Source organism: Dipodomys merriami, unplaced genomic scaffold (assembly GCF_024711535.1).
Source record: "Dipodomys merriami isolate MVZ:Mamm:240054 unplaced genomic scaffold, mDipMer1.0.p SCAF_1, whole genome shotgun sequence".
Lineage (NCBI taxonomy): Eukaryota > Metazoa > Chordata > Mammalia > Rodentia > Heteromyidae > Dipodomys > Dipodomys merriami.
In genome coordinates this window covers 54,000,412-54,028,212 of record NW_027202270.1, presented here as the reverse complement: position 1 = coordinate 54,028,212, position 27,801 = coordinate 54,000,412, and the positions used below count along the sequence as shown (strand labels likewise).

Below are 27,801 nucleotides of genomic sequence, written 5' to 3'. Positions count from 1 at the left end.
AACATCTCTAATAAAAAAAAATCCAAAATGCAAAACCTTCACACACTGACATGACTCCATAAGTAGAAAGTCTCACATCTAACTGAATGTGATGGGTGATGGGTTCAAGTCAGAACCCAGGTACACTAAGAAGGCTGTATAACTATAACCAACCGTGCTATGATCATGAAGTGTACATGAACCACAATGGATTTTGTGTATAAACATGGATGCTATCCCTAAGATATCGCATTATACAAAAGAATTTCAAAATATGAAGTCTGAAATACTTCTGGTCCAAAGCATATCCAACTTGAATAGGATTTAATGCTGATCATAACCTTTTGAGAAAAGCATTATTAGACCCATTTCATAGGCTATGGGTTGAAAAATCAGGGACTTGCCAAGCACAGGGGCAAGGTAATATTGGGATTTCAAAAACCAGAAACTCTGATTCTGTGAATTTTATAAGCTAGAAGAGAAGTCTGTGAAGATGATATGCTGTTTGCATTCTATAGCATTACAGACCTGTTGCTATGCAAAATAATAGACACTTGGGGAAGAGAAAAGTATGGAAATAAAGTGCACATCACGAGGTAGTCAGATATACTCAATAAGCAAGAACATAAGTAGCAGATGTATTAGTGTGACCTAAACATTCAGAAAAACAGGGAGAATGTGGCTTTGGCCTTATGGAGTCAAAGAAGAGAAATGAGGTACCTGAGCTAAGGTGAGTGACCACCAGAGCAAATTGTTCTTTTCTGTCACATCATAGGGAGCAAGGCAAGAAGCACCCAATGCTGCTAGCAATGAGAAGGAAGAATGAAGAAGACATGGTGACTAAGGCAGAATGGCATGTGGTCAATGACTACTTCAAACTGCAGTGAGTGGAGTAAATCTGAAAAAGTGAGTCGAGAGGAAGGAGACCATGTTGAATTGGGGGCCAAAACATTAAAGTGAAAAATGTATAGAACATTGGAAGGAGTAGAGAATCCTATAACTAGTGGAGAGAATGGAGATTACAAAGAGTTGAGGATGAAAGGCCGACAGGGAAACAAGCTAGAGGAAATGATGGCTCTCTTTGACCTTGGTACAGCTTTGATTGAGAACCTGAAAACAAAAGGACAACAAAACAAAACAAAACAAAAAAACACCAAAAGCCATGAAAGCCCTTAACTCATCTGTCTAGAAGTTCAACTAAGAAGTCTATATGACAAAAAACAACAGAGTATATGTTTAGCTTGATTTCAGGAAAGGGAAACGTAAGAATATCTGAAGATCAAGGTGTAGCAGATTATTCCTTGTTACCCAGACCATTCCATCCCCTAAGCATGCTGGGACCCTGCTCTAATATACTGTAATTTTAGAGTGGAGGACTTGTTCTAATATAGTCTATTAGAGTAGTGGCTGTATTGAAATGAGGAACAAGGTTGCGACGGCCTGGGAGAGTCACGAGATCACCAGATTTCCCATGCACATTTCACAATTTAGAAGTTAACTGGAGCTTGTTGGCTCATTTTGTGAAATGCTCCCCCCTTCAAAAAAAAAGGATCTATTTTCAATACGCATGATCTTTGCACCATCACTGTGACCATAAGTGCTGCTTATGGCCAGTCTTCTCAGGATGTTAAACTGGTTGCTAAGATCTCTACTAGGTGCCTTTCCTCTTAAGCATGGTGGTCACAACTTTCAGTATTATGAATCAAAGTTTTGAGGCTGATATTTTTTTTACTCTATGACCACATCTGGCTTTTCACCAACATTTCTTCTTACATTCTAACATCTTTATGCTCTACTCCAAATATAACGTTTTAAATAAAGAAATATGCATACATATCCACATGCATATCCACATATGTAGACATATGGTATATACATACATTTATGTCTGTAAATGTATATAAATACATACATACACAGATACATTATATATGTTTGATACATACTCACACACACATATAGGTATATACTGCTTTCCTCTCCACTTTTTGAAGTCTTCAGGCTATATATGCCTTTAAACTCAATGCGCTGTTTGTGTGGAACTGGGCTGCTATTTAAAAACACTTTGAGTGTCATTTTCCATCTCTTTTAGATAACCCTCAGAAAGAGCTCATTTCTTTCAATTCTTGCTTCCTCTCCCAACTCAGCTTCATCAGGCAACTTGTAATTAAATTTTCAGTTTTAAAATATTTTTCTCCTTTTTATAGGTATGGATTTACACCTAGCTTTTCTGAGAAGTTACAGATACTCATTTTTCTAAAATCTCTCATTATATCCACTGGGTTGTTTGCTCTAGGATGAGTCACTTTCCCATAAGCTTCTTGTCACTTCTATGTCACTTCCATGTCACTGACTGGCTATTCTTCATTGGAAACAATTAAATGTCGACATGAATGCATTTTTTTGGCTTTCTTTATATTTTAAGACATGAAATTGTCAGCAAGTCAAATGTGGAATTTATTAGATTTTCTGTGCTAAGTGGAATGAAGCTTCCAGCTGATTTTGAGATAACATCCCCAATTATTGTTACGTCTTGCCTTGTAAGATATCCATCAAGAAAATTATCAGCAGAGTTTAATATTGAGCCTGGATTTTGCAAGAACCTCTTTGTGCAAATGACAGAAGAAAAGTGGTGATGGCAAATGCTTATTTCTGCTACTGGCAATGCAAGGAGAGTAATCTCTACCCATGTTAAAAAATCATACCTATCAGAGAGACAAACAATGACAAAGGAATAAATATTCTAGGAAAAATAATAAAATGTTCTTCTAGTACATTTGGCATATGTTTTGACTTATCACCAGAATCACTGGCTCAATTTTTCAAATACATATTTACTGTACATGAACATTATTCTATTACTCTATTATTTTATGCTTCCTTTACTGTTTCCTTGATATCAGCACTCCATAATCAAGGAACAATCTGACTTTTGGAATCATCCTCTCCCTTTCTACACATACTTTGACAATTTGAGAATTAGCTTCTTACTTTTGTTCTCTACAAAACTGTATTTTTAGGTTCTTAGACTTCATGGCGCTACATCTACCTGTAATTATGCTGCAAAAGCATAAGATGATACTGATGAAAGGCCAGCAGCAGACAAGACAGAAAAAGGCCTATCTGTGGTCTTGAACAGCAGCAACTGGGCAGGCACACCTGGCAGGGTTCCTGCTGCGTCTGGACAGGCAGGACAAACCCTAAAAGCTAGGCTTGCTTTCAAAGCAGACCCCAGTACAGAGCATTTCACATTTGTAGAAGCCAAGGGCAGAAGTCAGGTTCAAGAGGACTGGTAAAAAAGGGAGCCACTGGAAGGCAAAAGAAAAGGTCTGAGGGCTGGGATGGTGGCTCAGTGGTAGAGTGCTTGCCTTGCATGCATGAGGCCCTGGGTTTGATTCCTCAGCACCACATAAGCAAAAAGAAAAAAGCCGGAAGTGGCGCTGTGGCTCAAGTGGTAGAGCGCTAGCCTTGAACTGAAGAGCTGAGGGACAGCATCCAGGCCCAGAGTTCAGGCCCCACAACCGGACCCCCCCTCCCCCACCCCCCACCCCCAAAAAAAGAAAGAGTCTGAGTATGATGGCCTTTTCAAAGCTCTCCAGATCCTAAAGACCACCACCTATGGCACAGCCCTTCCCCTCTCAAAATAAAATAAAGCAAAACCACCACTACCTCATATGGAAGGCCAGATGTTGCTTTTAGTCTCAGTTTGGAAATACTGTCCTTGTCAATTTTAAATAGTTTTCCCCTTACCAAAAGAATAAGTAATGGATTTGGACTTAATCTAGCACAAGAGAAATGAGACTCTACAAATAAGATGCTTTGACAGGCTTCAGGGAATGAGAAATATTTTCTAGTAGAATAGAAGTCTTGTACCATTGTGCAAAATTTCCTTTAGTAAAGGACCATTACTGTCTTAGGATAAATAAAAAGTGCTGTTAAGTCAGACGCAAAGAAACATAGGTTCCATGGTTTCTCTCATTTGTAGTAATTAGAATGTGCATATAATTCTACAAGTAGAGCCAATGATGGTAAAAGACAAAAAAAATAGACTTGGACATGAGAAACTTAAAAAGGACTCTAAATATTCACACAGTGAGACCAAAGGAGGATGTTCTTAGGGTGGGATCACAAAGGCTCAAGAGCTATGTGCATATGATCATATAAAATGATATTTATCAAAATGAACTCCAAGAAATGAAGTGAGGTTTTTGTTAGTTTCCTTCCCCCACCCTTTGTTGCTGTTTTTGATTTCTGTACCTTTTGTCTTATATGTAAGTTTATCTGTTTTGGGAAGAGTAAGAAGGAATACTGGTACAGTGTGACAAAGGGTGAACTAATGCAGCAGGGATACTCACTAAGCCCTATGTTGAAAATGAACTATACAACTTATGGGGGAAAGGGTTGGTAAGGAAAAAACTGGGAGAAAATGAAGGGAAAGGTGACACTGTTCAAAAAGAAATGTACTCATTACCTGACTTATTTAACTGTAATCCCTCTGCACATCACCTTTACAATAATAAATTAATTAAAAATTATTTTATCTGTGCAGGTGTTTATTGCTCAATGTGATTCAATGCATGTTTAGTCTTTCGGCAATGATCTTTGTACTCTACAGTGCTTCTGACTTCTTCTTGTAAATTAGTGCTTTCTTACTTAGCCAGTTAATGTAATTGCAGCAAAGTAGCACATTTATATTCTATTCATCAACAACATTAGCATATAATGCAAATTTACTTTGAAGCTTTATGCACATGCATACTTTTCTTCATAAGATGCAGGAAGTAGAAGTGGGTTCTTACTTCCACAGAGATAAGAGTGAATACCCAGACAACAAAACTGCAGTTGCTCATGATGATGGACTAATACTCTCCTAGCAGGATTTTTTTTTTTTTTTTTGTCGGTCGTGGGGCTCCTAGCAGGATTTAAGATCATTGCCTACATTGAAGGTGGAAAAATGCAGTCATAATATTCAATGTATATATTTTAGAAAATAGGCCATTTGAAGGAGTAGGGAGAATTGGGGGATGACATTGATCAAGATGCATTGTGCCTCTGTACAACTACTTAAGGATAATAAGAAAAAGTTAATAAAAATGAGATTACACTATTTAACTACCTGTCAGTCCAACAATGACAGCTCAAGTTTTCACTCACAGAATTGACTAATCCTCCAGAGGGGCGTCTATCAAAGATGAACACTTTTAAAAAAAGGATCCAGCCATAAAATGGTGGAAAGTCGTATTTTTCATTTGCTCATCAGATCAAATTCTATTGAGGAAATGTTCCAATTGCTCTTGTTTTATAGGCATTCAGCTGATATTAATGCTAAGTGTCCCACCACTTAAAACTTAGAACTTATCTTATAGTTGCCATATTGAGGGGCCATAGATTATGTCTTGGAAATTTTTCCTAAGAAACAGTTGATGTCATTGACAATATGACCAAGGAAATGCTTTGCAGCAACAGCAACAAGAACATTTGTACTTACGGCTGGCAGAGCTTCACCAGGTCCTGGTCAGTGGTGTTGGGGGGCAGGCCTCGGATGTACAGGTTGGTTTTACTTAGTTGATCCCATCCTGAATTGCTACTGCTGCTACTGTTGTTATTACTGCTGGTGGTGCTGGGACTGGGAGGGGCCATGGGGTGCGCTGGGACCAGAGACTGCTGCAGGACAAAGACCAGGAGTGTTAGAATGCTAGAGGTAAGGGATCAAACACTACTCACAAGCTGTAATGACCTCTAAATTAAGACAGGTTACCACGGTTTAAATACAGATTATACTAAACAACTTTGATATATAAATATTAATTTACACCTTTAAAAATGTATTCATTCTATTACAAAAAATATCTCCTTCAATATGAAGCAGTAGGGTTTTAGTCAGTAACAAATTCTCTATGTGCATGTTAAATGTGGCTAAATTTATGTAAAATCAATTTATTCACACATTTTAAGGAACACATCTTCTGAGACACAAAATTAACTTGCACAGAGCCACATGAGAACATCATCTTAATATACAGTAATTTAAAAATCACTACACTTCTGAGAGGGTTTTCAAATTCTGAAGAACATTTGATTGAGAACTACTGATCATTTTATTAAGAGGATTCTTAAAAGATAAAAAGACAAGAAAAAAGAAAAGATTTCTCTCTAAGTGCAAGAAAGTTAAGAGTGTAATCCTTAACTCGGGAAGACTTTATAGAAGGGCAGCACATGGCTTCACAGAGGGTCTGGTTGAGAGCCACAAGCCTGCTGCTGTCTTCTGTCTGGCTAACCCTATGAAATTTAACCCCTGTGAGAATGGTCCTGTGGCAACCACCCTAACTCCTGTAATATATGCATCAAGGGCTCTGTGGCTTATAGTCAGCAGCCAGTTAGGAACAATGTCTGAAACTGTACCCACACCAGTGGGTGACCGTATGTCACACATGTGACTTTTGAGGAAGCTAAGTGGCTCAGGTTGGGACAGGAATGCTCAACCCAAAGCATTTTCACAGCAAATGCTCAGCAGGACAGGAATGGCATCTCCCATCTTTCTAAGTAAAAAAAAATACTAAACCAACAGTATCACTTACATTAATAATCACCTAACACACTTTAAATCTCGTAGCTTGGCTTCTGCTATCACAGCTAAGAAAATTAGGCATGTGGAGGAAAAGTTAAACTACATAATGAAAAGTTTGACAGAGCATTTGCAATAAGAACACACCCTTATTTACTTCATCATGAATTTAGGTGTCCACTATAGGCTCCTGGTACTGCATCGCTGTCCTGGTCATTGCAATCCCACAGTATGTCATTCACAGAAGTAGCTATTTTTCTTTTTCTTTTTTTTATTGTGAAAATACTGTACAGAGGGGTTACAATTACACGGGCAAGCACTGTAGCCTCCTCCTTTGTTTCCCCTTCCCATCCCTTCCCACCCTCCCCCCACCCCCCAATCCTTCCCACCCCGCCCTCCCCCGCACCAAAGTTGTAAAGTTCGTTTTTGACATAACAACTTGTACATCTCATTGTTGCAATGGGTCCACCTGTATCCCTATTTAAATGATTTGTTTTTCCCCTTCCCCTCCAAAAATACTGACATCAAATACAGTGAAAGCAGGGGTTATACTGTTGAGGAGGGACATACAAAGCAACAAAGAAATAATCTTATAAATGTGTTAGAAACAATCACATGAAAGAAAAAGGAAAAAACATTTGAATACATATCTTAGGGTTCATTTCCATAACATCACCTTATCTGACCTTTTCTGCTTGACTCAGACATACACTAGATATTACAAATAAGGGAAACCATGGGACCTATGTTTCTTTGGGCCTGGCTTACTTCACTTAATATAATTTTTTCCAAGCCTTTCCATTTCCTAACAAATGGGGCAATGTCATTCTTTCTGATGGAGGCATAGAATTCCATTGTGTATATATACCACATTTTCTTGATCTATTCATCTACTGAGGGGCATCTGGGTTGGTTTCATATCTTAGCTATAGTAAATAATGCTGCAATAAACATAGTCATGCTAGTAGCTTTAGTGTGGTCTTGTTTGTAAACATTTGGGTAAATGCCCAAAAGTGGGATTGCTGAGTCATAGAGGAGCTCTATGTGGAGTCTTTTGACGAACCTCCATACTGCTTTCCAAAGTGGTTGAACAAGTTTACATTCCCACCAACAATGAAGTAAGGTTCCCTTCTGTCCACATTCCTGCCAGTAACAAGTTATTAGAGTTCTTGATTTTAGCCATTCTAACTGGAGTGAGGTGGTATCTCAATGTTGTTTTGATTTGCATTTCTTTTATGGCTAGGGAGGTTGAGCATTTCTTCATGTGTTTATTGGCCATTCTTCTTTCCTCTTCAGAGAAGTTTCTCTTTAAGTCTTTTGCCCACTTATTTAGTGGGCAGTTGTTTCTTTGAAGATTTGTTGTTGGGGGATTTAATTTTTTGAGTTCAAGGTATGTTTTAGATATGAGACCCTTGTCTGTTGTATGACTAGTGAAGATCTTCTCCCAATCCATGGGCTTTCTATTGATCTTGCTAGCTATGTCCTTTGCCATGCAGAAGCTCTGCAATTTCATGCAATCCCATTTGTCCAACCTTTTGATTTGTTGTGTTTCTGGGTCTTTATTAAGAAAATTTCGGCCTGCGCCAAGGAGACTTAGGGTTTCTCCTATTCCATCTTATAATGTTTTTAGAGTGTCTGCTTTGACTCCGAGGTCTTTGATCCATTTGGAGTTGATTCTGGTGCAGGGTGATATATAAGGATCTAGCTTTAGTTTTCTACAAGTAATTAACCAATTTTGCCAGCACCATTTGCTGAAGAGGCTGTCTTTCTTCCATTCTATTTTTTTAGCTCCCTTATCGAAGATTAGATGGCTATAGGTCTGTAGGTTCATTTCTGGGTTTTCAATTCGATTCCATTGGTCCTGAGGTCTGTTCATGTGCCAGTACCAAGCTGTTTTGATTACTATGCTTTATAGTAGAGTTTGAAATTTGGTATTGATATTCCTCCAGCAGTGTTCTTTCTGTTAAGGATCGTTTTTGCTATTTGGGGTCTTTTATGGTTCCATATGAATTTTTGGATTGCCTCTTCTATTTCCTTGTAGAATGAAGTTGGAATTTTGATAGGTATCACATTGAATTTGTAGATAGCCTTGGGAAGTATTGCCATTTTCTCGATGATGATCTTTCCAATCCAGGAGCATGGGAGTTTTTGCCACTTTCTAAGTTCTGTTTTGATTTCCTTTTTCAAGTTTTTAAAGTTTTCATTATAGAGTCCTTCACTTCTTTGGTTAAGTTAATTCCTAGGTATTTTATTTTTTGTGGGCTATTACGAATGGAGTTGCTTTCCTAATTTCAGCCACACTTTTCTCATTGTTGGCATACAGAAAAGCCATTGATTTTTGAGGGTTAATTTTATACCCTGTTAGAAGTAGCTATTTTTCTATTCTTACATGTTCTGGATTCTTCCTCCTACTGCTCTGGGTCCTTGATAAGATATTATCAAGGCTCAAACACTCTCTTAAGAGATTTTCATTTAGAAGGACAGCAGCAAGAAGGGTTAACAAATAGTTGGTATGAAAGCTGAACTTGGGGGCTGGGAAGGTGGCTCAGTGGTAGAGTGCTTGCCTTGCATGCATGAGGCCCTGCATTTGATTCCTCAGCACCACATAGGCAGAAAAAGCCAGAAGTGGCGCTGTGGTTCCAGTGGTAGAGCGCTAGCCTTGAGCCGAAGAGCTGAGGGACAGACAGCGCCCAGGCCCAGAGTTCAGGCGCCATGACAGAATAGGAAAAAAAAAAAAAAAAGCTGAACTTGAACCAGAAACATCAGTAGTGCTTAAACCAAAGGACAGAACTGCTGCACCAGAGATCACATGTAACCAATCTGTGAGATTTGTGCCTTTAGTGAGCAGGAGTAGGCCCTGTTCCTTGCTCTGGCAAAGGTGGCAATTCAGTTGCCCAGCAATGCCATACAAGGCCTGTATTCCTCCTTTGAAGTCACTCCATCTTTGCCTGCATTTGCACAATCCTGTCATCCTTCTCATACTGGTTAGAACTGAGGTTCCAGGATGTGGCTCACACTGACTTCATTGGCTGAAGCCTTTGACTGACACAGAATAGCTCTAGGTAGAATTACATAAAGCTGTCTTGTCTCTTAAACTTTTTTTTTTATTAGTGTTGAAGACACTAATGCACACTGATATAATAGTAAGGCCCAGGATGTTGGGTACAACTGCTGGAGGTTGAGTCTGTCTGCAGGAATAAAGGGCTGGGGACCTGCACACCTCAGTGGTAGAATATTTGCCCAGCATTCTTGAGTCTTAGATTCAATCTTCAGCACTAGGACAAAAAATGATATTTGATACCACGGACAAAACTTGGAGAAACTGAAAAGCCCTATGGATCACATATGTCTCTCTTCCTACTATTCTGTTGGATTATGTCAACACAAAAAGCAAATGTACCATCAGATATTCCAAAGATTGCATCCCCAACCTGTATCTGCTCTAACCTCTCCTTTGTCTAGGGTAGAAAAGGGAGTATACTTGCAAGATTAAAGGAAATGTTTGGGGTATGATTTATTTCCAGATCATTTGGACATGAAAACAGTAGGTTTTTATTTATGTATTTATTTTTGACAGGAGAACTAGACCCATAATTTATATCTCCGAATTCATACAGTTGATTTAATATATGTCTGACAAGCATCTATATTTATTACAGTAATACTTTCGCACTGTAGGAAGCAGATGGGGAGCCTGTACCTCCTTGGTTCCCACTGGTCTGTTCTCCAAAGGAACTAAATCTTCCAATATTCTGAATAGAGGAAGAAGAGGCTCCTTAAGAAACTTAAAATTAAAATTTTATTCAAGTATTTGCTGTTTCTCAGACCTGGTTGAAGACAGACAGAGAAAGATGCCTGGAATAAAACTGAGGTATACTTAGTTGTCCTTTTTTTTTCTGGGGGAGAAAATTTTTTTTTTTTGTCGGTCATGGGGCTTGAACTCTGGGCTTGGGCACTGTCCCTGTGCCCTTCAGCTCAAGACGAGTGCTCTACCACTTGAGCCACAGCACCACTTCCAGTTTTCTAGTCGTTTATTGGAGATAAGAGTCTCACGGACTTTCCCACCTGGGCTGGCTTTGAACCTCGATCTTCTGATCTCAGCCTCCTGAGTACCTAGGATTACAGGCGTGAGCCACCAGTATCCGACTTGGGGGAAAAAATTTTAAATCAAAGATTAACTTTCTAGAACTCAATCTACAAACATAAACTCTGACAAGGGCTATACATATGTTTAAAGAAGAAAACTCAAACCCAATAAAATATTTACTCCTAAATATTCAGAACGGGTTGATTATAGTTGGAATGGTATTAGTAACAATAGAATAATAGCTGCCTGTTTACTGCTCTGAGTGCTTTATATGCACTGCCTTACATAAATCAAAACAAAATAAGTTATATCACTGTCCTCCCATTTATAGATTAAAGAACTGAGTCTCAAGACACATTAATGTTTTGAGGTCACATACTAGTTTGAGGAAGGGCTGGAATTTGAATCCAGGTCTGCTAGATATCAAAGCCACAGCCTTCTAACGCTATTCTAAGTGGCACTCCAAACCACCTTCCTTCCATACCGAAAATGTCCTGTTCCCCTTCCTTCCTCTTCTCTGCTCATCCTTATATCAACCTAATTACCAAACTCAAGCTTTTCTGAAATGTAACTTAATACCATTGGCAGCTATGCTAAGAACATAAAAGGTGCCTCTGAGTTCATTTAATGAGCACACGGTTGGTGAGTGCCTTAAAAGGAAAAAAAGGTTAGCTTTAAGAAGCATTGGTTTAGAAATTCTACCTTATAAATCTTTCTACTAAAGAACAAATTCTGAGAGCTTGGGGAAATAGTGCAGTGGTAAAGCTTAGCAGGTGTGAAACTTGGAGTGCAATCCTCTCAATTACATGAACAAAGGTAAGAAGACAAAACTAAACGAACAAACTTGGGCAGCCCCTCTACAAAAAGCATGGAGGTCCCTCAAAACCTTAAACATAGAATCAGTGGTGGATGTCTCTCATCCCAGGCTTTCTATGCTACGTAGTAAGACTCAGTGTCAAAACAAAAATCAGATAATACAGAGCTATCATATGATCCAACAATCCCACTCTTAGGAATTTATTTCCAAGGGAAATAAAATCAGTCTGTCCAAAAGACATCTGTACCCCTTTGTCTTCTGCAACACTATTCACACTGGCAAAGACATGGAAACAGCCTAAGTGTCCATCAACTGATGGATGAACGAGGAAACTGTGGTACACATACACAGTGGAATATTGTTCAGAAACAAAGAAGAATGAAACCCTGCATTTGTGACAGCATTGGGGCAATGGATGGAACCTAAAGTCATTATGAAAGTGACATAATCCAGGCACAGAAGAACCAATACCTCCCACTCAGGATTCCACTCATGTGGAATCTAAAAAGGCTGATCTCATAGACGTTAAGACCAGAACAGTGGTCCACAGAGACTGGGGACAGTTGTGGAAATGGAGAGATGAGAAAAGATTAATCAAAGTGAGACAAGAGTCAGAGGTCCTGGTGTGCAATTCCACCTGAAGTGATACAATTCAAATAATAGTGAAGCGCTGTACATTTCAAAATCCTAGAAAATTTTGAGTTTTCAACATAAAGAAATAATAAATGTCTGAGGAGACATTTCAACATTGCACAATACAAACATATACCAAAACATCATGTTACTCTATTAATATGTCTAACTTTTATGTGTAACTCTCAGGAGGCAGGAACAGGAGGATCATAACTTGGAGGCCAGCCTGGTTTGATTTCAAGGGCAACTTGAACTAGAGAGTCAAACTATCTTGAAAAACAAGGAATGGAGTGGGGAGCCCAGTGATAGGGTACTTGTCTAGTTTGCATGGAGCTCTGAGTTCAATCCCCAGCACTGCAAATAAGCAAATATAAATTTAATAAAAATAAGTAGGAAGTCAATGCAGGATTTTAAAAAATGAATATTCTGTCCATTTTATAAATTACAGCATACTCTTTGACCATCAGAGTTTGCAAACTCTGACAAGTCTTTATATTCAGCTTGAGAACTTGTTCAACTTAAAGCAATTACACTGTGCAGTGTGAGCCAGAACAGCATGAATGGTAGACTGAAAAAAAAAGGAAAGAAACTTACAAAGAAATGTTTTTCACCAAACTCTGTTTTCATCACTGGCTGTCCTTTTATATTTTGGCTCTCAAAATTCCTAGCCTGCCATAAAGTTTAAAAAGACCCCTATAGGTAAAGCTAGTTTAACTACATGCAGCCTAATTAGGGAACCCAGTGGTAATGACCACAGTCCATGCCCATTCATCCTCCAAAGTACCTGATATATCCCAGCCTTTCACTGGATTATGTCAGGTAAAAAGGCCAAGGGAACTAAGTTAATTCAATTTCCATGATAACATTTATCTAGGCTTAGTTTGCATGCCCAAAATGCTACAAAACAAAGTCAGTGGGAAATAAATAGGGACAGTATTAGCAGAATCCTTGCCCTGTAAGTGGTATGAAGCCAGCAGCAGAGTGCTCATTAACCCCTGGGAGGACTTCCTGTATGAGCAGTCCTCAAGGAGGACTCCTGTGTCCGCAGCAGTGAGGGAGAAAGTACTTCCTGTGTGCACAACACTGGAGAAGCACTTCCTGTGTAGGCAGACAGTACTCATGTCTCTATCCTGCCAGAAAGGTCTAGTAGGACTCCTACAATAAATAACATCACTGACAACAGGCACGTAGGATAACTACTCCATAGTGCAAGTCTATTTCCTTCTCTAGTATATTATCCCTCTCCCCCCATCATCACACTGTGTCTTCTATACCTTCTATATCTTACAGAAGGAGTAAAATGAACCATATCTGACTTAGGATATATGAGTCACCATATATAGAGTTACAGAATTTTACTCATCAAAGACTATTCATCAAAATTAAAGACTTGTCATTTTAGATTCCACTCTGGTTTCCTTCCTACAACTAATAAGTCAAATAACAGTTCTCAGATCAATCTTATAGCCAAAGCCATCCTCCTCTCCCTACCTCCTCACTTTGCAACTTCCCTAAGAATTTTTGTTTTAATGGAAAGAAACTTAGGATCTGCCTTTTAATTTCCCTCAAGTCTTTTTTAAGACTATCATCCTTAAATTTAAAGTTATAATCCCCACCCCAATTAAAGAATGTTATAATTCTGACATCTCAATTATACTTCACACACACACACACACACACACACCACCACCACCACCACCACCACCACCACCACCACCACCACCACCACCACCACCACCACCACCACCACCACCACCACCCCCAGAACGCTCCAAATAGCAGAGAAGTTGAACAATGCACTATTTTCTTTATCCAGAAGCAAAATAATTGCTATAGTTGCTCCTGAGAGAAAAGTTATGACACATTATCAATTTCACTGAGGAATAGCATAATATCAAGTCTATCATGAACTAACTGCTGCCTTAAAGACACTGCATTCAACACTAATTTCCATTCAATGGACCACCCTTCAAAATGCACAAGATATTTAACAATTTAAAAGAACCATTCAAACAGAAGTTGGTGTGACACTGAAAAAAAATCCACTTTCAATCTCATTAGGAGGCTGGGAATGGTGCTGGGAAAGAGAAATACTGGTAATGAAACTGGAAAAACAAATCTGAGAAGTGGATAATGAACTGACAAGAGCTGATAGTCTGTACAGGTGGTAGGTGCTCTTCCTGGGAGATCAGGACAGCAATGTCTGCGACAAGGATTAAAGAGCAAGACGCAGTTTCAAGAAAAGAATACCTCTTTTCATACTGCTGAAGAAGTGAGGAAAATCTGAATCCCATTTGCTATAGCTGTAGTATAGCATAAAATCATATAGCTAATTAATTATTGGTTCTCATACCTTCACTGACGCTTGCTTGGGAATAAACTTTTCAGGTTCTCAAGATTATGAAATGAAGCACCAGATTACTAATGGATTTAAGCTTGTCAACAGAGAGAAGTCCATGTTATATTAGCTATTCAAATACAATTGAAAAATAAAAATTCTTTGTTAGCTTCACAAGTAATTCTCCATGATGCCTATCAAAGATTGCAGCAGATAAAACTGTAACCATTATATAAAAATTTCTTCACTTAAATTTATGGATATACATCATTTTTTTAGATTTCAGATCAAAGAAATTAACCTGAGACATTCATTAATGACAACAACATGACTAATAAAATAAATACATGGAGACCATGTTGAAGATGTGCAAGCAACTTAAAGGGGAATTGTCCTTCAGTATTAAATGAGCGTGTTGAAACTTTTGGGGATATAGGTAGTAGGTATAAAAGGGTAGAAAGAAGGGTTGGGAAGGTGGCTCAGTGGTAGAGCGCTTGCCTTGCATGCCTGAGGCCCTGGGTTCTATTCCTCAGCACCACATAAGCAAAAAAAAGCCGGAAGTGGCGCTGTGGCTCAAGTGGTAGAGTGCTAGCCTTGAGCTGAAGAGCTGAGGGACAGCACCCAGCCCAGAGTTCAGGCCCCACGACCGGACCCAAAAAAAAAAAGGGTGGAAAGAAGAAAGGGTAAGGGAATTTTGATAATCAGTGGTAGAAAACATACAATAAATACACTATGTGGTTTCTAAGGTCAAATTTTCCTTCCATATCTGACCACATAACTAGATTTTTTTTACCATTCAGTTTTTAAGAGCAATCCTGTGCTCAGGTGAGTAGCCCAATTGTTCTGTTCCTCCAATGGTTCTTCCAGGAACTCTAGAGACTTTCCAAGTTGCCCACTGAGAACTCCAGGCCAGAAAACATAGCAGGGCTCTTGTGCTATCTGTTTCTCTAGTTTTTGTAACAGTGTTGGTGAGGAAGATCAGAGGTATCATTGGAGAGGTGTGTGGCGTAAAAAAATTAAGGACCAACATGAAAGACCAAACAGAAGGCATTACCAGAAAACAGAAGAGATAACAAAGGAAGTGAGAGTGTTAAGGCAATGGTTTCAGAAGTTTCTTGTCAGGGAACAAACTCATTAGAAAGAAAAAGCTTTTAGCCTTAGATACTCTCAACTGCATCACAGGTAACAGGGTAGAATGGTCTGGCTAAAAACTGTAAGAGTTCAGGTTGAAGAAAGGATGGCTGAGCAAGTGTGCAATGCTGAGAACTCTGAAAGGTAGAAAGAACTACCCAAGATAAAGACTGGAAGGATCAATATGCGCAAGTTCAGTGAAATGCCTGACCTGTTTGGTTTAGAGGAAGCTCCTGACAAGTTGCTGTTTGGACTGAGAATACTAGAAAGACAGGAGGAAGAACCTAGAAAACAAGGTAGAAATAGACAGGATACCACAGGTCACCCCGAAGTCCCAGGAAAAGAAAAAGAATTTGAAGGCAATATTGAAGAGGATGGCTTGTGGAAAACCCAAAACTATGAAGATTTTTCCATTCAACTCTCATGGTGGGGGGGGGGCGTTGGTGAGGGGGGGTGGTGAGGGTGAGGGGGGTAGGGGAGGAGATGGGAAGGGTTGGGAAGGGGAAACAAAGGAGGAGGCAACAATGCTTGATAGGAAATGTACTCATTACCTTGCTCATGTAATTGTAATCCCTCTGTATGAAATTTTCACAATAAAAAAATTTTTTTAAGAAAAAAAGAAAAACTGCTAGATAGAAAAATAACTTTGCAAATTCAAATCCAAGTTCTACCTTGACTAGAAACAGAACTGAAAGCCATCCTTGACAGTTGAGTTGTTTCAGTGGGAAATGACTGTGTCAGGATGATTCCTTAGCTACCTTCTAATGCTACAACGCTAAAGCTGGAGAATGCCTCTTTGATGGCTCCAGGTAAAGCACATCAAGACAGAGCCAAGGAGGTGACATAATGGTCCAACTTGTCAGCCAGGGAAATGGAGCAAAAGAGCAGAGCAGCAGGCCCCAGAGAGCTGCCCTCCTCCAGTACTGCACTGCATTGCCTTTCAGTGACCCTCAGACCAACCCTGAGTGTCTACTGGGTCACATATGATCGTAGGAAATATTCCAAATACACCAGCTAGACTAAAATTACAGATAAACCTAAAGGAATACATTTAAAACAAACAATAAGGCCATTTTCAGAACACTGGAAACTGGAGGGCCCTCCAGGTAAAAAAGAGCATTACTACTATAATCACCTGATGAATTTAACTCTACTAGGAGATTGTGTTAAGTTAGCAGCCTGGCACATTGATGTCTGCACAGGTAATAAGCCTAAAAAGTCTCACTTCACATTCTGGTCACTCTCTTTTACATCAAGGATTAGGTCATAACTCTAAAACCACCTCAGAAGAAAACTCAAAACAGTAAGCAAATTCCATTCCAAACAACCAGCTATTAGACCATGGTAAACAAAATTCTGCCCAACTTCAGATGTAAAATTGATGCTTCCCTCAAATGTTGAAGGAAGGTGGACAATGCAATCCCGTCCTTTTGAGCCCCACAAGAGGAATTTCCAGGTCCACAGCAAACCTGGTGAAGGTGATCTGAGCAAATTCTTCGTTCCCTTTTTGACCTCAAGTAAACTGAAGGAAGACAATTTACTAGGGAAGTGAAACACTGCTTCCACTCTAACAGTTCTGAACATCTCTGAAATGTTCTGCAGTTCCCTCCTCCCTAACAGAGAGAAGACTCCAGAGCCGACAACTTCCTTCCAGCTGTTAGCTGGAGTAGGATCTCTAGCACAATTTGTGCCTTCACTTAGTCTTGTAAGTAAAGAAGTATTGCTGAGATTGCAAAGTTCTCTGGGTGGAAATTAGCCATTCTGAAACACACTTTCTCCACACTAAATGTATTGGGAAGTATTGCAAAGTGATTAACTAAAGTTAAAAATTATGAGTAAGCTACCAAAAAGAAAGAAAAAAGAAAAAAACACCTCATTCAAGTCATTTGTTTATTTTAAATGCAGAGGGACATGAAAGCAAGTTTGCAGTGTTGTGACTTTTATAAATCAGCCCTAGAAAAACATAAGTTATTGTTTGTACTTTACAAATAAGTACTACTACTGAAATAGTAGTATTATCACACAAAAAAAGAACTCACAACTGAAACCTCATTTGGCAAGGTTGTGATTTTTATGCATCCAAATATTCATAACATCAACAGGCGTATTTTTTTGTTTAGTTAACACAACTCCAGAATTAATGCTAGGTTTTGTGTGGGTGGTGCTGGGGACTGAAGTTGGGGCCTCATGTATGCTAGACAAGAACCCTACTGTTGAGCCAATTCCCTCACCCTTGTTTTCTTTGTGACAAGGTCAACTATGCAACCCAGGCAGACCTCAAACTCATGATCCTACTACTTCAGCCTCCAGGAGTCGTGTGGTTACAGGTACACCATCACACCTGGCTGATGCTGATGGTTGTTACTTTTGCATGGTAGAGTCTAGCACCTTATGTTTGATACAGCATTGATAATTACAGAATGGAAGTGATGCTTGCATAGAATGACTTTTATTGTGCAGTAGCATGTGTACTTCTAAAAGCACACATCTGTGATTTACAGAAAAAGGGAAGAGGTGAGTTTCTATTGACTAAAAAGAAGTTTTTGTCTAAGATCCACCTTAGAAACTGACTTCTTGGCTTGAGCTCTCCACAGCACATTCACACAAGCACAGACTGATAAATGAAGGCAAAGTTTGATGAAATGGCATTTTCTTTGTAATACACATTGTTAGATGTGTATGTGTTTTTTAAAGAAATGCTGGCAGTGACATAGGAAATTAGTGCAAGAACACCTTTGACCTCCCCAATGCAGTGAAATTCTAGCAGATGGGAAATTCACTAGCCTACTGTGAATTCTGCACTGTGAAAATGTGGAATCTGACTGGGCCATCTGGGGTAGGACATTTACAAGCCTTACTACTACACAAAATACTCAAGGTGTGAGATGGGTTCCAGAAGACCCTTCCAACTTTACAAAGGAATCTGTTCCACTGATTTCCAGTCCAGGATTTACCTAGAATAACAAGGTGCCAGAGAGAGGATGAACATCAGAGATGACAAAATTCAGGAAATTGCCACTGAAAGAATAAGATAACCTTTATTCCCCCAGGGACTTGTGTCTCGCACTTGCTAGCCAGGTCTTCTACCACTTGATCCATGTCCTTAGCCCTTTAATTCTTTATGGAGAGGGTCTAGATTTTTACCCTGAGCCACCTTCAGGCCATGAGCCTCCTAGAATAGCTAGGATTACAGGCAGGAAGCACTATGCTTTAGTTTACTTGATTGACCTAGGGGTCTCATGGATATTTTGCCCAGAATGATCTCAAACCATAATCCTCCCCAATGGCACCTCCTGAGTAACTGGGATTATAGGCATGTTTGACCCAATAGTTTCATTTTCATGAAAGGGAGTTTGACTTTAAAAATGATGAGAAACACTGACTGAATCCAACTTTCCTTTTTAGGATCTCCAAATTCAAACAACACATCCAAGGGCACATAGTAAATTAGGAACAGAGTTAGATTTCCATTCACACCACTACTGTCAAAGAACACCAGTGCTTGATTACTTTAAGAATGATTGTATAGGCTTCAAATTGTTTAGAAATGAGCAGAACTGATCTACCAGTCTTATTAAGATATCATAAGCAGGCTGGGAAGGTGGTTCAGTGGTAGAGCATTTGTCTTGCATGCATGAGGCCCTGGGTTCGATTCCTCAGCACCACATAAACAAAAAAGAAAAAAGCTGGAAGTGGTGCTGTGGCTCAAGTGGTAGAGTGCTAGCCTTGAGCTGAAGAGCTGAGGGACAGCACCCAAGCCCAGAGTTCAGGCCCCACGACCGGACTCCCACCCCCCCCCCCAAAAAAAAAGATATCATAAGAAAAGTACATTTTTCATGTTTGTTTGTATACATTGTATTTATTATAATGCTGCCGGATAACTTAGGCTGGATGTCCATGTCTGTCCTGACATCCAATTCTTGCTTTCAAAAAGGAAATTGATAACACTGAATTATCATTCAAAATGCTTATAACCTGCCCACAAATACCATTCACTACTATTTTGCACGTATCTGTAGTAAAATTGGGAACTAGCACCTGAGATCATCCTCATTTGTACCTGCTTAAAGGAAAATACTAAACTCAAGCAGGTTAACTGTGGGACTTGGATGGCTTTCAGTCAGAAGAGTACATGCAGAGTCAACTGACACTTCAATGGGAGTCAATCACAAACCAATTGCCACCCTCTTATCGCCCTGTCACAAATATATATACTTAGAAAAGTGACTTCATCTTGTTTCCTGAAAAATGAAATGGAGATGTTTTTAAGATTTCCTTTTGTGTAGTAGACCATTTGTTTTTCTCCTACAGTGTCACAAATGCATATGCTCAAAGTAGCTCTTTAAGACAAACTGGTTTTCCTTCCAAAGTCTTAAACTCAATTAGGAGCCCTGTGCCCAGCAGCCCACCGGCATGGGTGAATTTCTCTGACTCCTGACTATGCATTTTTTGTATCTTCACCGGGACACACTGTCTTACACATCACTCTCTACTTAATGACTCTGCATATTTGGGTAGAGTATCTATCACTAATGATGCTGAGATGTTCATTCCTCTCTCCCGGAGTCGGCCCATGCATGGTTGCCTGATCACTGTTGTCATGATTCTATCTAGCTACCCTGAAACATGTGGGCACCGTGGAAACGAAGCAAGTCAGATTCTGGCAGTGCTCTTTCCTCCTTTCCCCTCTTCTGAGGCAGAGAGACAGAAGTAGACTTTTCTCAGAAGCAGAATATGGGAGAAAGTTTCAGCATTTACATAATCCAGATGCAATTTTCTTCTTTTAGTTTCCAAATTATTGCACAACTCTGTTCAGAGTGGGAGTTCATGAATTGTTCAGTAAGATACGGCTCTTCCTGAACACCTTTTTCTTCTCTGCTGCTCCAGTTACTCATAAAGTACCAGTTTACCTTCTTTAGCAAAATGAACCAAAGGTGCACCTAGCTGGACCCTGGCAATGTCCAATGACTCCTTTTCAAAGGAGCTTCACAAATGGGAAGCTCTGGCTCTCCAGAGAGGAGATGTAAGACCTCCATGTGTGGTGTGTTTGAGGGTTGATTGTGAGGATCAGAGGGTCTCATGGTGCTTGTCCCAAATGTGGATGTCCATCTTTTCCTTTTGCAATATTTAGTTTCATTCTAATACCTTTAACCTTGACTGCACATAATGACTACTGATATCCCAGATTAAACTGAAGTATTAGCAATGAATCCCAAAATGGGTTTCTTAAATCTCTATCTTTCCAAGTGCACAAACAAGATGAGAGCTCATCCCTCCTCACCCACTACAAAGATGCACTTGGGAAGAAGGAAATTGGACCTGGGGACTCTACATTCAGTGGCCAGTGAAAGGCATCAGTTCCCTCTGCTGCATCCATATCCATTCCAAAGCAGCTCAAAAGTATTGAAGAACAGGAAATGGAAAGCCAGGCCAGAGTCCCAGGACTGCTGAAGCAGAGAAGACTGACCAGTACAAGGGAGGTATGACTTGTAGCCACATTAAACTCATAGGTGAACCAATAGAAATTTAGGCCATCGACATAATACAGTCACTTTTTTCCAAACGGAAAAAAGGCAGCAAGGGTATCTAAGAGTTCTTAAATCTCTGTATCTTCATAAAGACACTTTCACAGATACATTCAAATCTCTGGATAGTGTGCTCATATTTTTTGCTAAAGTCTTGACATAGCATTCTCAGTCCAGTTTAAAAAAAAATTAGAGCATGGAGTAAAATGTATGAAGGATAGATCCAGGTAGCTGGGCACTGGTGGCTCATACTTGTAATCCTAACTATTCAGGAGGCTGAGATCTGATGATCAGAGTTCAAAGCCAGCTTGGGCAGGAAAGTCTGTGAGACTCTTATCTCCAATTAATATCAAAAAATCCAGAAGAAGCACTGTGGCTCACAGTAGTACTGTGCTAGCCTTGAGCAAAAGCACTCAGGGATGGTGTCCAGGCCCTGAGTTCAAGCCCATGAGCAAAAAAAAAAAAAAAAAAAAAAAAGAACCAGGCAATAACTATTAATAGTGTAGAAGACACTTATGAAACACAGACCAGCTTCCTTTTGTACACTGTAGTCAGAGAGACAGGAAAAACCCACCCACTGCTCATGGCAGAGGATACCATAGGCCTATGGCTCTTCTCCACAGCCCAGGACTAGCTCCCAGTTATATAGAACTTGTTCAGATTAAACATAGTAAACAAAGACAACACACAAATCTAAATAGCAGCTTAATGCCATAGGGATATATATTTTTAAAAGTAACAAGTTATGAAGATCAGAGCCAGATATGTCCATCAGCTCTTAATGGGTTGGTTATCTCAGTCTGATCCATCTAGAAACACATTAGAAGCTCTACTCCACCTCCAGTCTCTCTTATAGAAATCTCTTCTCTTACCTGGAACCAGTTAGCTGATATACAAATTCTGTCTGGCAGTGATCAAAAAAACCCACAAAAACCAAAAACAAAACAGATGAAATCCCAGCAACTTTTCCCTTTCTAGGTGGGCAGATTCAGCATCTATTCACCCATTTGAGTTGGGTCTATAGTATTTTTTCCTCTTATCTTTAAAAAAATAGCAAAATAAGCAAAACCCAGAAGGGAAAATATTTTAAAGGATTATCATCTGTGGAAAACATTTTCTTCATAGAGAATGTTATATTCATAGTGGTAACTGCTAATGTGACTGAGCACTTTCTATTTATCTATTTCCTCAGCAGCATTTACTACTTATATACAAAGGAGGCTTTGTACACCTTCTTTCATTTAGTCACAATAAGATAGGTATGTTTATCATGGTTTTACAGATAAGGAAAAGGAGAGGCTAATAGATTTCCCCAAGGTCACAGACAAAGTGGCAGTCTGGTTGTAAAATAAGGTCAGCCTGCCAACGCTTGCAGGAACTCCGTGGAAAAGAAGTGGCACTAAGCGAAGGGCATGCCATTTACTTTCACTGTTTGGGGGCCTTACTTGATAAGCACATGCACCAATTAAGGCTTTTATAGAAAGAACAAAACCATGCCTTTGTTATGAACAGTGTTAACTCTGACATGATTATTAAAACCCTTCCAATAAAACATAACCAAAAGGTTGGCTCAAGAAATGGTTTGCAAAACAGTAAAGCTGAAAGCCAGGTCCTTCCATCTTCCAATACTGACAGTGCAATGCTGCACGGATAAAGAAATACTGCTTTTCGTTAAATCCTCTCAATGTATTACTAAAGCTTAACACCACTTAATGCAGTCTTGCTACAACGGCATGAAAGAATCCTGCACACATGTGTGTGTAGGTGCACACATGTGTGCATGCGTGTGCGCACTCTCTCACACTCACACACACTATCCTGTAAGTCCTTGCAAAACAAGGGATCATACCTGACCTGTTCATTGCATCCTAGAACTCAGAGTTTGTACCAAGGGCAAAAGTGTCTAGTGAAAACACAGGGCAGAAGCTAGGTGCCAGTGGCTCATGCCTGTGATCCTAGCTGCTCAAGAGGCTGGGAGCTGAGACTGGACCCTACAGTTCAAAAAGCCAGCTGGGGTAGGAAAGTCTGTAAGATAGTTACCTCAATTAACTAGCAAAGAGCCAGAAATGGAACTGTGGGGCTCAAGCAGGAGAGCACCAGCCTTGAGCAAAAATGCTAAGGGACAGTGCCTAGGCCCTGAATTTAAGCTCTAATACCAACACCAAAAACAAAAACAAACAAACAAGAAAAAAAACAAACAAGAAAAAAATCCATGGACTGGACTGGCATACAGCAGAGTGTGCTAAACAGCTCCAAGGAACAAGGAGACAGGAGGTGAGCCATGGACAGCAAGGTAAGATGGTGGTAGAGGGGTCTAGATAAATTGCAAAGGAGTTAGCACCTAGGAAAAGCATAGTCTGTAACTGAAACAGGAAATTTAGTATATTTCCACTGGAAATTTAGTATATTTCCTCTCCATACTAAAGCATCTCTGAACAATCTCCATCTCCATTATAGATGAACTTTGAAAACTGCTAGCTGAAAACTTCAAAACATCAAGAACACTAAAATTATGATTGAGAGTATTATAATTTAGGGGAGAAAAAGAGTCCTAATACTCCTAATCTTATTGCTTTTGGATGGATACTTGATTTTTCAAAACAGAGGAAGTAGAATTACCACACTCTTTGGAGATGACCTGGGTCACTGTGGGATTCTTCTGCCTTTGGAAACGGCCATATCTTGTCAGGCAGTTGTTCTTCATTCTTGCCAGGGGTTGCTTTATTAGACTTCCAACTGGAAAAATGACACCTTTACCCCAATCCTTCCCCCCCCCCAATCCTATTAATTGATTTTTAACCTCAGAGAAGTTTAAGTCTGTGGGCTGCTTTATTTTATTTTATTTTATTTTATTTTTTAATAGGACTAACTTGTAAGTGGAGTCATTCAAGGAGCTTGATAAAATTTTTTGGGTAAATCCAAGTATCTCTAAACCCCTCCAGAACGGTTTTTAAAAAGTTATAAGTGGTCCCTAAAATTCATCACTTCTCTTTAAAATGTGAAGTAAATAAGCACAGCTATCCCAATACAAATCAATAGGATTACCCTGCCAGGAAAACACACACTCATTAAGCTAAACAAAATGAACTATAAATGGACAGAAAGGGGGAAAAGGCTGTATTTGTTTCCTTGTTTGCTGTAACAAATGACCACAAACAGGGTAGCTTAAAACAACAGAAATATATTCTCTTACAGCTCAGGAAGCTAAATCAAGGTGCTGGCAGATCAATAATCCCTCTGAGAGCTCCAGTGGAAAATCTTTCTATGCCTCTTCTAGGAAATGGTGCCTGCTGCTGCTTGGTCCTTGAAAAATAATTCTGACCTCTGCCTTCTATCTTCACATGACCTTCTCTTTCATACTTCCTTTTCTTGTTTTCCTTTCTTTCTTCCTTCCAGTATCAGAGTTTGAGCTCAGGGCCCAGTACTATCACTTATAGCTTACTTGCTTGGTGAGGAATCTACACTTAGGCCAAATTTTCAGCCAGACTTTCCGTTAACTGAAAATGAAGGCTCCCAGCCTTTTCTGCTGGAGCGGTCTTTGAACTCTGTTCCTCTGGATCTTAGCATACTGAGTAGCTAGATTGTAAACGTGGGCCACACCACTCCCTAACTCATGCCCTCTTTTTACCAAAACAACAGTAATTAGGTTTAGAGCCCAATGTAAATCCAGTTTGATTTCACCTCAACATCCTTGATGATAGCTATAATGTCCCTATTTCCACATAAAGTCAAATTCTGAGGTGAACAGTACTCAACCAATTAAAGTGGCTTTTTTCAATTGTCTATTTTGACCCTTTTAGCTGACTCCCCCTTTAACTACTAGCTGCTCAATCAGAGGTTATACATAAGAATTATTTTTTTCTTTTTAAATTTTTATTTTTTTATTGTGAAAATACTGTACAGAGGGATTACAATTACATGGGCAAGATAATGAGTACATTTCTTATCAAGCATTGTAGCCTCCTCCTTTGTTTCCCCTTCCCATCCCATCCTCCCCCTAACCCCCCAGTAAGCCCTCCCCCCCACCAAAGTTGTAAAGTTCGTTTTCGACGTAACAACTTGTACGCCTCATTGTTGCAATGGGTCCACCTGTATGCCTAGCTAAACGATTTGAATTATTTTTGTGTAAGAATCCACTAAGCCAAAGAAGGATATTCTTAGGAGAGGACAGCACAAAGGGGCAATGACTATTTATCAAAATGAACTCCAGGAAATGGAAACAAAGGTTTTCTTCTTTGTTGCTGCTTTTTTGTTTAGGTTTTTTGCGGGGGGTCTTATTTAGTCATGTATCTGTCTTTTGGAGGGATAAGGTGAACAAATGCAGCAGTGATATTCACAGATGTAATGTTAAAAATGAGTTATACAACTTGTGGGTGGGAATATGATGAAAATACTAGGAAAGAGCGAAGGAAGGGGTGACACTGTCCAAAAAGAAATGTATTCTTTACGTGACTTATATACCATAACATCTCTCTATATCATCTTCATAATAGGAATTTTAAAAATTAAAAAAGAATCCACTAGGGCTGGGAATGTGGCTTAGTGGTACAGTGCATGCATGAAGTCCTGGGTTTGATTCCTCAGTACCACATACACAGAAAAGTGCAGAAGTGGTACTGTGTGGCTCAAGTGGTAGAGTGTTAGCCTTGAGCAAAAGAAACCAAGCCCTGAGTTCAAGCCCCAGGACTGGCAAAAAAATAAAAAAAATCCAATAAGTCATAATTAATCCATTAACCATATTTAGTTTAGCAACAAAAAAATGTACAGATCATATTATTCAGTCTCTTGTCCAAGTACAAATTTTTTCTATGAGTAAAATTTGCTTTTATTTACCCAAGAGCACCACTGGAAAATAGAAGATGCTCCAGTTTACTTCTGAACCATCTGAATGCTATAACATAGCAAAAGCTTAGCTCTTCTTCTTCCCTCCTCCTCCTTGTTTTTCATCATCATCCAAATTTTAGACCCTGAATGAGAACTGTAATTCCCCAATGACATGCTTCTAAACTTCAAAACAAATAACAATAATCAAATGCCTTCTTTGGCTTGAATGATTCTTTTTCTGTACTGAAGTTTGAACTCAGCCTCCATGCTGATAGGATGAGAGGCAAATGCTACAGTGCTATAGGTTGAGAAGGATCTCTGGTGTATGCTGCCCTAAGTCTAGATCCTCCCAGTCTCAGCCTTCTAGGTAGCTAGGATTATAGCATGAGCCACTAGTGAGGTCCTGGCAGGATGGAATGGCTTTTAAGATGGCCGTAGAGAATAAATTAGGGCTGAAAGAATGGATTCTGAAATCAACCCCAAGTTCAGATGCCACCATGGCCACTCACTCACTCTTGGGCTACCTATTTAACACCTCCCAGTGTCACCTCTTCATGTGTAAGGGCATGCTACCTATTCTATTCTTGCTAAGAGAGTTAATGGGAGACTATACAACAACTGCAGACCCCTCAGGAAATCCCAAACTTGTCAAAAGAGCTCAGTGTGTGAAATGTACACTGGAGTCCACCTTTCCCAACGTCTTACAGAATGTGGTACCCAAGAGCCCAGAAGCATCTCAAACTGACTTGTACAGAAAGCAGTTTCTCAACCCCTCCTCCCATTTTGGAGCCCTTTCCATGAACACATAGAAGAAAATAATGGAGAAAATTAAGAGAGAACAGAAAAGGGGCTCTATGGGTTAAATAAATTTAAGATTATATTAAAGTCAGGTAAAGCTAGGGTGGGGATGGTAAAGCAGTTCATCAGGAAAGGCAGGAAGGGCTTAAACCTGTCAAAATGGCCCTAGTTCTTGTACTTTTTAAAATTGGGTTTGTTTTGCCATCTGTAGTTCTAAATACATCTGTTTTGATGTTAAAGCCCCTCTCTGAAACTCCCACATACCTAGAATATGGCTGCTGTCACCAGCAGAGAAAAGATGCATACCTAGAAGGGATTCAACCATATAGTAAGTACCTTCAGAGCTATTCTGGAGCACAGAACATGAAGAGAGTGCAAAACAGGCCACCAATCTACAACTTTCACTGTGATTATAAGCAAGAAAGATATTCTTCCCCTAACTAATAGAAAGTATGACAAATCTTTGCTCACAAGGGACTCATAACTTAAGCTGGCACTATCAGTTCTAAAAGTCTATTAAAATGAATACACATAGGAAAAGGAAATGCTGAACTGCATTAAAAACATATGTAAGGGGCTGGGAAAGTGGCTCAGTGGTAGAGCGCTTGCCTTGCATGCATGAGGCCATGGGTTTGAGTCCTTAGCACCACATAAGCAGAAAAAGCCAGAAGTGGTGCTGTGGCTCACGTGGTAGAGCACTACACTAGCCTTGAGCTGAAGAGCTGAGGGACAGTGCCCAGGCCCAGAGTTGAGGCGCCATGACCCCCCCCCCCCACACACACACGTAAGAAAGTTCTGGGAGCAGGGCTCAAGAGGTAGAGTGTCTGCCTAGCAAGTTGAAAGCCTTGAGTTCAAACCTCAATACCACCATAAATAAATACATACATAATTGAATGTACACAGTAATAAAGAGGGTAAATAGAATCTTTGTACATTATCTGTATGTACACAGATAATGCAATGAAACTTCTCACTTTGTACAATTAGTATACACTAATAAAATTAATCGGAAAGCAGACCCCTAGTTTTCTGAGCTAATTCAAGGGATTGAATCACTATTTTCTCAAATTATCAAATATGATGTTTCTGTGAGGGAAAATAAAA

General features: G+C 39.6%; 1 protein-coding gene across 10 annotated transcripts in view; it reads right to left on the bottom strand.

The window, feature by feature from the left end:
* Nucleotides 1–27,801, bottom strand: part of Rbms1 (RNA binding motif single stranded interacting protein 1) — a 229,060-nt gene that overhangs the window by 93,680 nt on the left and 107,579 nt on the right. For all 10 annotated transcript variants that reach the window (XM_070022276.1, XM_070022206.1, XM_070022285.1 and 7 more), the window contains one exon: nt 5,468–5,643. In XM_070022276.1, coding sequence (XP_069878377.1) covers nt 5,468–5,643 — 176 coding nt within the window. The remainder of the gene's footprint in view (nt 1–5,467; nt 5,644–27,801) is intronic.